Genomic DNA, 11,727 nt, shown 5'->3' with positions numbered 1-11,727 from the left:
AGTCTCTTGTGCTATACTCCCTGACACAGAGTTTGCTTCTTTCCCTGCTGCAGCAGCACACTGGGTTGACACTTTCATTGAGCTATCCACTATGACCCCTAGAGCTTTTTCCTGCTCAATTTCAGCAAGTTCAGACCCCATTAGCCTATACCAAGTTGGGACAAAGTCCCAGTGTGCATCATCTGACAGTTACCAGCACTGAACTTCATCTGCCACATGGTCACCCACTCACCCAGTTTGTGGAGGTCCCCTTGGAGCTCTTCACAGTCAGCCTTGGACTTCACCATCCTGAATAATGTTTTGTCATCTGCAAATTTGGCCACTACACAACTCACCCCTGATTCCAGATAATTTATGAATAAATTAAATAGTACCATTCCCAATACCGATCCTTATGGGATCCCACTACTTATTTTCCTCCATTATGAGAACTGTCCATTAATTCCTACTTTTTGCTTCCTGTCATTTCATCCATAAGTCTTTGCTGAGGTACCTCATCAAAAGCCTTTTGAAAGTCCAAGTATATAATGTCTACCAGATCACCATTGTCTACATGCTTGTTCACTTTCTCAAAGAACTCCAAAAGGTTGGTGAGGCAGGACTTCCCTTTGCAGAAGCCATGCTGATTCTCCCTCAGCAGGCTCTGTTCCTCTATGTGCCTAACAACTCTGTCTTTGATTACAGTTTATACTAATTTGCCTGAGACAGACATTAGGTTGACTGGCCTGTAATTTCCTGGTCTCCTTCTGGATCCCTTTTTTAAAATTGGTGTAACCATTGCTACTTTCCAGTCTTGTGGTGCAGTGGCTGAATTTAGAGATATCTTAGATCAACTATCTCACATTTGAGTTCCCTAAGAACTCTTGGGTGTATGCCATGAGGACCTGGAGACTCATTTGTTTTTAATTTCTCCAATAGGTCTAGAACTTCATCTCTGGTCACCTCAATTTGGCTCAGTTCTTCAGACTGCCTTCCGGAAAACAGTAGGGCTGTAGGGCTGCCAGCCGTCAGGTCTGGGTGGGGGGTTCCCTGCTTCTGGGGGCTTCAATCCACCCCCAGCCAGCTGGCTGGCAGGAGAATCACTGCCCCCAAACCCTGTCCCCAAGAACGACCACCCACTCGCCCACCCCCTCTCTCCTCCTGCCCAAATTAAAGGGCTTCAGCTAATCAGCGGGGACCACGTGGCCCGCCGACCAGCTGGAGGGCCCTTTAAATCTAACAGGAGGGAGGGAGGGGGTGGTTGTGGGCCACACACCTAGCTCACAAAAATACCCTTTTAAGGGTCTTTAAAAGGTCTTTTTGCAAGCGGAGTGGGGGCTGTGGCGCTCGAGTCTGGGTTGCCCCTGTCCCTCCCTCCTGCTAGATTTAAAGGGCCCTCCAGCTGGTTGGTGGGCCATGTGGTTCCCACTGATCAGCTGAAGCCATTTAAATTGGGAAGAAAAGGAGGGAGAGGGGTGGCCAGGTGGATGGTTGCTCTTGGGGGCAGGGCTTGGGGGCATCTCCACCTGCCCCCAGAACACCCCCCAAATCCCCCTGCTGGAGCGATGGGGGACCTGGCACCCCTATGACTGTGGCATGGGTACATGCCCCACACTTTCCACAGTGAACACAGAAGCAAAAAATGCACTGAGCTTCTCTGCCATCTCCCCATCTTCCTTTAGCAATCCCTTTATTCCTTTGTCATCCAAAGGCCCACTGCTTCTCTGGCTGGTTTCCCGCTCCAGATATATTTTTTAAAATGTTTATTGTTTGTCTTGATGCTTTTAGCAACCTCAAAATCTCTTTTTGCATGCCTGTTGGCTTACATTTCTTTTGCCAGGGCCTGTGGTCCCTCTTTTTCAATTCATTGGGGCAGGCTTTCCACTTTTTAAAAGAAGCCTCTTTACTTTTTATAGCTTCCTTGACCTGTTAACCACACAGACCTTCTTTTAGACTTGGCAGTGCCTTTCTTAACCTATGGCATGCATTATATTTGGGCTTCAGTTAGTGTGATTAAAAATAGCTCCCAAGCATCCTCTAGGGATTTGACTCTTACGTTTCCCTTTCATCTTCCTTTTAACTGTTCCCCTCATTTTTGTAAAGTTCCCTCTTTTGAAATCAAATGTTACAGTTTTGGACTTTAGGGGTAACTCTCCATTGACCTGAATGCTGAACTTAAATAGCATTGTTGTCTACATATCTCACCAGTTCTTGAGACCCACTCAGAACCAAGTCCAAGACCACTACCCTTCTGGTTGGCTCTGTGGCCAACTGTTCCAGTGGCACAGTCATTTATACTAGAAACGTCATTTCTACAGCATGGCTCAAGCACATGTTTACCCAGGCAACGTGAGGATAGTTGCAGTCTCCCAGTATAATAACATTACCTGCTTTAGTGATCCTCCCTGCCTTCTCCATCTCAAGATCAGCCTCAGGTGGGTGACAGTATATTGCTACTGTTAAGTAACACCAGGGCTCTAGTCGGGGGGGAGCTCTCAGGTACGGAGCTCCGGGTGGGGCGGTCACGTGGTGAAGCCCCGCCCCTTCTTTACCCCGCCCTCTGCTTCGATCCTCATTCCGTTTGGGAATGAGGATGAAGCAGGAGGGTAAGTAGCCGGGCCTTCTGACACACTTCCGGTGATGTCAGGGGGTGTGGCCTTCTGTCACTTCCGGTGATGTCAGGGGGCGTGGCATATGCAAATAAGTTATGCTAATGAGTTATGCTAATGAGCTCCGGCAGCTCTTTTTCTACAACAAGACCCCTGAGTAACACTTAGGGCCCAATATTCCCACCCATATCGCTCCTGTTGAGGAGTTAATTCCCCTCAAGTTTTCTAACTTATTGGATTCTAGCCCCAACACACAGCTTCCTCATTATAAGGAAGTTTTCTAACTTATTGGATTCTAGCCTTCCTTTTATATACAATGCAACATGTCCACCAGCCCATCCCTCCCTGTCCTATCTATAGAGCTTATGCCCAGGAATGACTGTATCCCATAGATTTTCCCCGTTCCACCATGTTTCTAAGATGCCTACTATATCTAAATTTTCATTGAGCACCAAGCACTCCAGCTCTCCAGTCTTGGCTCAGAAACTTCTAGTATTGGCATAAGGATACCTAGAGTGTGTTTCCGTCTCCACACGTGGCCCTCATTTGCCATTCTACCATTGCTCTGAAGTTCTATTATGCTCTTATCAATATTACCCTGAGTGTTTATGCAGTCGTCCCTTTGGACTGACTTCCTGAACTGGAGGCTCCCCAGCCTTTGTTGGCTCGCTCTCCTCTCTCCAGGGAGCACGCTAATACGGAGTGATTTATGCCTAATCAGGCAAAATGGTCAAACCAGGAAAGAGCAAAAGAGTCTTAAGCAGTTGCATTAGAGATAGTCCACCTTAAGCTATTCCAAACTAAGACAGCTCATACCGAGACTCTTTCTGGATGGGACCTCTTACCCAGCAGACGTGTGCCTGCCAGTGTGTTCTTCTCTCATGCTCCCCAAACTTACCATACACGTCTGCCACTTTGAGCTCCCCATCCTCATCAATCTCCACTGTCTTCTGACCATTCTCGAGAATTCTGCAAAATAGGTCAGATAGTTTCCCCAGCTGTATGATGTGAAGCACCTGCCACATTGCATTCCTGTCAGTCAAACATGCCCCCCACTACCCACATGCCCACACAGAAGTATTCTTCATGACCGTTCCCTCCCTCTGGAAGCTCAACTTATAGGCCAAATTCCAGCATCTTTCCAAAGCACTGAATGACCTATCTTTATGTGCTGGCTTTTTATGGTTAGAGCTCGCATCTTTCCAAAGCACTGAATGACCTATCTATGTGCTGGCTTTTGATGGTTAGAGCTAATCAGGCAAAATGGTCAAACCAGTTCCTGCTGGGCGTGGCCAACTCAGGAGCCAGCCGGAACTCCGTTCCTGCCCCAAAATAGCCCTGGTTAGAGCTCAGGTGACATGGGGTGAAGAATGTTAATTTAATTATTATTAACTTGTTTTCAGTGGATTATGGCACTTAGCTGTCATGGGATGGGGCCAGGCTGCAAATCTCTAGAATGAAAGTGATTGTGTAATTAAAATACTTGTAAATGATAGTATTAAAAGGGTCATAGGTAAAAATTATTCTTTGAGCATCAGTGTTGGGGTATAATTCAGTTATTTCCTCAATGATTTGTGCATGGGAGTGAATAAAATAATTGACATATAGATGATGGAAAATGGGGAGGAGTTGCAAACATTCTAGAGATGAGGCTATACATTCAGAAATATCTCAAAAACCAAGAAAGATGAACAAAAAGAACAAAGTGGAAATTGAACAAGTACCAATTCAAAGTGTTACCCTCTACCTACAATGATGAGCTCTCGTTTCCAGTATGGTGTTTCATTCTGGATGCTACAGATTACAAAATGGCAAATATTCAAAAACAAGCTGCAATACATTAATAGGTTTTGAACACAAATCCAGTGAGGACAAGCTTAAAGATGTTTGGGCTCATCAAAAGAAAATTAATTGGTAGAAGGGGAAAACAGGCTGGCAGTTTTTAAATGTTTAAAAAGCTCTCAGAAAGAAAATGAAGGTACAAGACCAAAACAATGGGATGTAGATTTAAGTTAAGTAGTAGGAAGAATGAGACTAAAAAGTGGCTTTGAGTTTCTCTCCCACTATTTATGCTGCATTTAACTGTAGGTAATGAGGGACAAATTGCAGAAGAGAACTCAGATGTCCATTCTAGCTACTATAGGTTTTACATTCACATTATAAATCTACTTAAATACCAATTAATTTAAGGCTTCTGCATGGTATTTCTTGTCACAGGAATTCAACAATGGAAGGAACCACATGGCTCCCTGTGGAGGCCAGGGAACCTTCACCCCTGGACACTTGTCAAAAAAGATTGGGGTGGCTGGAGGAAGCTTTACATGGGCTGCGGTCACACGGAACATTAGCCACGCAAGAGAGACAGAAGACAGGCGGATTTTCCGGGCGCGATCTCACCGGCACATCTGGGAAGCGTAGCGCTTCCGTGGCACAACCGAGGCTTCCCGCCGAAAACGCGCAGCAAAAAACTAGTGCCTCAGAGGTACTAGTTTCCGGAAACCGCGGGGCAAGGGCAGGCGTCTGATCGCGTTTCCGGTGGCATCCGGCACCCGCCCATGTCCCCTTGCGAAAAAGGTTGTTTTTTTTTCAAGTCTCCGTGGATGCGCACACGCACCCAACGGAGCATGCACATTTGTCGTGTACACAAAAAAAGAAAACCAGTTTGCTGCACCGCGCACTTCTTTGTTGCGCACAGGCGTGTCCTGTGATCAGCACCTCTCCCTACCCACAGAACCTTCACGGTACCTCCACAGGACCTCCACGGGAGGTCTGATCGCTTAACCGCGCGTTAGTTTGCCCCGGGGCAAACAGCCACGCTTCCCACCCCCCACCCCCCGCAGTTTCCTGCCCGTGTGACCGGAGCCATGGTATATTTTTCCAATAGAAAGGTGGCTGGCTGTGTTAGATGGCCCAAGCAGTCTTTTCTAGTGTTTAGACGCTGTCATCTGTAGACCACCGATGAGAGAGGCCACCCTTGCAGTGTGATCATGCGACCCAGCAGCTGGTGTCATGGGGCTTCTCTTGCTACCTCACCTCCTGGTAGTTATCCGCTTGCCACTGATGCACTTGGTTGTTGTGGAGATCGACCGGAAGCCAATTCCCATTTCAGCACCAGGTCCGAAGGTGGTGTAGAAGTCTAGAAAACAGGTCGGCATCACCACTGAGAGGTACATGTGCAAATAGCAGAAGACTCAAGAGGCTCTTTAGAGGCCTTTGTGAGCAAAGAGTCACAGCAGTAAAAGCTGGCAGCTATATATATGATGGGAGCAAATGCTCTTTATATTTTTGAAAATATTCAGAAATGAATTGTTATGAGCTGACAGAACCAGAAGAAGCTAGGACCAAAAATGCAGAAACCAAAAACTGAAAATCCCAGACGGATGGATTGTGGCATTGTCTGCAGTGGACATGTACAAATAGTGTGAGATAGATTGTCACTGGGTTCTTCAGAGTACTCAGAGCTGCAAGGCAATGGGGAATGCATACCCTTACCTGTCTGGCCCGGGGAAGTATAGGAACAGTAGGAGTAGGTGACACCTCCTGGCATGATCAACTGAGACACTCCATCATCCTGAACTATAAATGGGGGGAAATCATCTAGAAAACAGGGAGAGGCTTATTAGATGTGCTCTTACAACAGAAGTGACAGTTAATATAACAATGACAATATACTCCAAATAATAATAATAATGATAATGATAATAATGATAATAATAGAGAGTTATTGTGCTGTAGTCGTTAGAGTGTGGGAGACTCGAGTCCAAATGTCCACTCTGCCATGAAATCTTGCTGGGTGACCTTGAGTCAGTCATACACTTGCAGCCTAACCTATCTTACCGGGTTATTGTGAAAATAAAATGGAGGAATGACGTAAGCAATTTAGGGTCCCCACTGGGGAGAAAGACAACAGCATACATGAAATAAATATTAATGCATGGACCAATTCACTAGGAGACCTGAGCATGCATAAACTTATTTCAGTGCTTTACAATTAAACAATACAAATTGGCAAGTATACTGTATCTGGAAGGGAAGAAGGAAATCCTCTGTAATGTTCCAGGACTGGGCAACAGAGCAGGATCTTGTGGTTGAACTGCAAGATTAGAGAGGAACCTGTATCTAAAGAGGCTTGGCACCAGTGTTCCCTCTAAGCTGAGTTAGTGTGAGGTAGCTCACAGTTTTTTAGCCTACAGCTCACACATTTTTTTCTCAGCTCAGGAAGGGATGGCTCCAGAGCAGACTAATTTAGGCAGCAGCCAAATCGCTCGCTCACCACTTTCATGCCAGCAGCTAACAAAGTAGGATTTTTGCTCACAAGACTCCACAGCTTAGAGGGAACATTGCCTGGCACCCTTCCTCAGTTCTTCCCTACGCACAATTTTCAAAGGCAAGGAAGGCCCTATAGATCATACTAACATTCTAAATCTGGAGCTAGAGAAACAATAAACCCTCAAGCTTCATCTGTTAGCTATTTATCTCATGGATTCGTAAACATTTCTACAGTCCCTAAAGGGTTTGAAACAGCTGTTAATAGGACTGTCCAGTAGGTTCGTGGTTATTCTCGGGATGCACTGCAGTAGTCTTGAACCTAGAAGTTCATGCCCCCAGTTTGAATCCATCCACACAAAATATTTTGAATCTATGTACACAAGCATTCACTAGAACCAGTGGTAGTCTTGAACCTAGAAGTTCATGCCCCCAGTTTGAATCCATGCACACAAAATATTTTGAATCTACAAGCATTCACTAGAACCAGTAGAGTACTAGGGATTGATCCCATGGTTGAACTGGATGCCCAAGGCAACCTGTCAGTTACCAGTTTTTTTTAAGCCCCCCCCCCAAGCTTTCCAGTGTTTGTGGAGGAACGGGCAGTTGGGGGAAGGGGCTTATGTAAGAAAAATGGCTCATGTGGTTGGAACTTGCAAAAAGGCACACCTTCCCATCTGCATGGCATCCAAAGGTGCTTTGGCTGTGATTTTTCACAAAAGATTGTACCAAATCAGGGTGGGGAAATATTGCAGCTGAGTAGGGGGAAATATGGAAACAGGACAAATAGATGATAACGTCATCTGGATGTTTCTGAAACCAACACTGCTGTAAAGGAAGCCAAGGTGGAGCAAAACATCTGTGTGGAAACAGCCCAAGTCTCCACCTTTATATTTCAAATTCACCTTTCCTTCCAGGCATCTGAATTAGGTGGGTCCCTCTCTGCATCCTTACTGGATGGATGACAGATGGGTTGTAGCCTTCCAGGTTTAGCAGCCCTGCCTCCATTTTCTAGGTTTCTGACAACAGTATCCAGCATGGTCTAAATTCTAGACATCAAAAACCTGAGTTCAAAACCATGTGTCTAGCCGCAAATGCTGTCCTTGAGAAAGTCAAATGGTTTCTAAGCTTCTGTTCCCCATCTGTAAAATGGGAGTATTTATTTGCTTGACTTTGGACCAGCTAGTGATAACTCCCTGCCAATTAAACTCTTACGTTACTTCTGCATGTGGATGATTTCAGTTTTCCCTCTCATTGCCTCTATGGACGCAAGGACAGTCACAGTGTGACAAAACAGTCTCTGCACAGAATTTTTCTCTATGCTTTCCCCTCCTACCTACCTCCCCCTCCACCACCTGCAGGATTTTTGCCAAGTTTTTAAAAAATCAGTTGTTGCTATATTGTTGTCGTGTTTTAATATCCATACCAATGTTCCCTCTAAGCTGTGGAGTCCTGTGAGCAAAAATTCTACTTTGTGAGCTCCTGGCATTAAAGTTGTGAGCGAGTGATTTGGCTCCTGCATAAATCAGTCTGCTCTGGAGCCATCCCTCCTGAGCTAGGGCAAAAATGTGTGAGCCGGAGGCTAAAAAACTGTGAGCTAGCTCACACTAACTCAGCTTAGAGGGAACACTGATCCATACTACTGATATTTTTTAAAATATCAAAAAGCCTGCTATTGGTTGCTCTGGGGGATGGCAGATGGGAAGGAAGGTGCCGAAATCCGTGTCTCCTCAAACCCACTTTCCCCAAGCCCACTTTGCATATGATCTTTCAGGAATGATCATGCCAAAGCAAGGATGGGGAAACCCACAACGGAGCCAGGGAAGTTCTAGACATTGGCAGAAGTATAACAATGACAATGTAATGTGGAAGGCAAAATAAAATCTGCTGTGGTTTTGAGGGAATGCAGAGCAAGCAACTTCAGAGATGTACAGAATGATGAGTAGGGCCCTTCGCTAAACATCCTAGACTCAGTCCCTGGCATCTCCAGTGATGATATGGCTAGTGAAGACCTTTTGTCCTGTATATTAGGGAGCTACTGCAAATTGGCCTGGTCTAGATGCACCAGTGTCAGACAACTTCATATGTTTTCTACATTCCCCCCCCCCCCAAATATTGTGCTAGCTCATACCAAAGAATTCTGTGAAAGGATCTTGTTCTCCAAAGACTTCCCTGAAGACCTCGTCTGCATCACGAAAGGTGAACATGAAGTCAGGTGTCCCTCCTGAGCTCTGATAATGATCAGTTCCTTTCAAGAAACGAATCAGATACATATGTTCAGACCACATAGTTTCAGCAAGCCATGATGCCTTCTAGGGTGGGAAGAGAGACAGTAAATGGGGGAGAGATCTGTTTCAGACAATTATGCCTTTGCCCAAAGCAGGCTACTGAGCCAAAAGGAGAAGGTCAGACAGGGAAGGAGCCCTGGCCACATCAGCACGACTCAGGAAAACCATGATTCTCAAGATGCTTTATTCCACCTTATTAAAAGGGCAGACTCCATGCCTACATCTCTTAAGAACAATGGTCAAACAGGAGGGGAGGCACATGTCAGGAATGCAGAGAGTTTATCACTCAAGACGGAAATACCTTTAGCCATATTTTGAGCCAACTGATTCTTCACCAAAGTCATTAGGATAATTTATAATACAATGAAAGTTTTACCAGCAGCAATGGTGTAGTGCCCATAGAACAAGGTGGGGCGGCTACCAAAGGTTATTGCTGTCCACAACTGCAGTACTAGGTTTATCCGTTTCCTCCTCCCTAACTGGAACACTCAATGGGTGTGTTCAGATGCGCCGTTTGATCTGGTGTCATGACAGTTCAGCAACGGATTTTATATGCACGATCACACAGTCAACATCTGCCTCTCGTCCCTAGCCATTGGTTTCCAGCTCAAAACCACTTTAACTCGGAGTATTTTGTTACCAGGTCCCAAAGTGGTGTTTTCTCAGCTCTCCCGTTTAAAGCCGCATTTCCCCCCTGTGTGATCGATCCTCCGGTGTCAAGCCACTTCCGGTTTAAACCCCCTCCCCCCTCAAAAGCTGCCCAAGGCTTCCACTTTTAGCGCCAGCGGTGTGCGCATAGGCAGAGCTCCGCTACTGTGTTTAGAAAACCAACATTTAAACAGTCACTTGTTTTAGAGTTTAGATGAGTTCGCGATCTCATGGAGGCCATTTTCGGGTCAAACGTTTAAAGGGAAGTATTTTGTTGGAGCAGTTGGATTGATTCACCCTGGTGGTTCTGCGCATGCGCCATGGTAGTTTCACCCCCCCATTCTATGGATGAGCACTTATGCGCATGTGCAAACTGAGAAAAAAATTTAAAAACCCGCTGACACGCTCCCACGCGTAGGTAGTGTAGACGCCAGGGAGCGCCGTGACTGCGTGGTGAGGCAGGATAAGGGAAGTAAGTGTGATCACGATTATCCAGATCAAATATAATCCGGTTAGAACCGGAGCAGTTTAACCGGGTCTCAGCACACCATCTGACCGCACCCAAAGAGTGGTTTTATTTGCAGTCCTCACCCTGCCATAATTCTTTCCAGCCACTGAGGGTGCTGTGGGTGCAGCCCTTGCTGTCTCAAGAGAGACTAATGGAATAATGTTCAGCAAGATTGTACAAGAAAAGCTGATTTTTGACAGGAAAACTAATGCCAACAAGAAGATACAAAGGGAGGATCTGTAAACTTCAACACTGGGTGAGTAAGATGAATTAGGAGTAACATTCATATTTAAATAAAATTTAATAACAGACATAATTCTTAAATAGGATTGCCAGCCCCCCCCCCCCGGCCACTGGCAGAGGATAGGGGGTTAGGGTTGCCACATCGAGGTTGGAAAACTCCTAGAGATTTGGGGATGAAGGCTAGAGAGGATAGGGACCTCCATGAGGTGCAATGCCATAGAGTCCACCCTCCGAAGCATCCATTTTCTCCATGGAAAGTTATCTCTGTAGTTTGGAGATGAGCAGTAATTCCAGGGAATCCCCAAGTCCCACCTGGAAGCTGGCATCCCCATTCTAAAATCACACATTTCTGTTGAAATTTTGTGGGGTGGGGGCAGAAGAGGAGAAGGGGATACTATCAAATATGAACATCATTTTGAAACAATCACTTTCTTTACATGCTGAACAAAATTCACATGTTTTCAGGGTGGAAGGCAGGAACCACTAGTGTGTACATGCTAGCAATGAAAACAACCCAGAAGTAAGGCAAGTAGTGCATCCTTTGCATACATGAAGATTATGTCCCTGCATCATAACGAGTTCCTTTGAATCTGGTGCTCACCTGTACTTGCGCTTGAAAGTCCTTCGATGCCATAGAGGTCATAAAGATCACGCTTATAATCTGGAAGGGAGAGGGAAGAAGACCCTGACCCTGAACTTCAACCAGGTTCTTGATTGCATAAACATTTAGCAGCACTGCTTGTGTTCCCTCTTATCAAGAGACCGGGGGGGGGGAGTGAAAGCCCAGCAATAATTGGCAGAGGGATAGCCCCATAGCCAGGAATTTATTTGACGGGGGTGGCAGCTTTGGGGGGGGGCGCTAATTAAATTGAATTAAATTAAGGAGGGGAGGGACGGTTTGCACTGCCCCAGGCCGCGCTGGCCCCACAAGGCCAGGTACGTCTCTGGAGGGGAGGAGGGAGCCTGGGCTGTGCAATGCCACCTTTTATTCTTCACGGGCCTGCGCCAGCCCTTATAATCCTTCCTTCCTTCCTTCACCCAGCCCCACCCAATTAAAAGGCAAGGTAACACCAACACCTCACACCTCAGACTCCCTCCCCCACCCTGTGCCAGCCCACGCCAGCTCTTGTAATCCTTCCTTCCTTCCTTCCTTCCTTCCTTCCTTCCTTCCTTCCTTCCTTCCTTC

General features: G+C 46.1%; 1 protein-coding gene across 1 annotated transcript in view; it reads right to left on the bottom strand.

The window, feature by feature from the left end:
• Window positions 1-11,727, bottom strand: part of LOC107123626 (dnaJ homolog subfamily B member 2-like) — a 21,001-nt gene that overhangs the window by 4,294 nt on the left and 4,980 nt on the right. The window contains exons 3-7 of the mRNA XM_015426899.1: window positions 11,143-11,232; window positions 8,986-9,102; window positions 6,081-6,185; window positions 5,622-5,724; window positions 3,487-3,557 (exon numbers count right to left, since the gene is read on the bottom strand). Coding sequence (XP_015282385.1) covers window positions 3,487-3,557; window positions 5,622-5,724; window positions 6,081-6,185; window positions 8,986-9,102; window positions 11,143-11,232 — 486 coding nt within the window. The remainder of the gene's footprint in view (window positions 1-3,486; window positions 3,558-5,621; window positions 5,725-6,080; window positions 6,186-8,985; window positions 9,103-11,142; window positions 11,233-11,727) is intronic.

The sequence above is a fragment of the Gekko japonicus genome, unplaced genomic scaffold, assembly GCF_001447785.1.
Source record: "Gekko japonicus isolate JY-2015 unplaced genomic scaffold, Gekko_japonicus_V1.1 scaffold104, whole genome shotgun sequence".
Lineage (NCBI taxonomy): Eukaryota > Metazoa > Chordata > Lepidosauria > Squamata > Gekkonidae > Gekko > Gekko japonicus.
The sequence above is the reverse complement of the archived record's forward strand: the minus strand, read 5'-3'. Positions and strand labels throughout refer to the sequence as shown.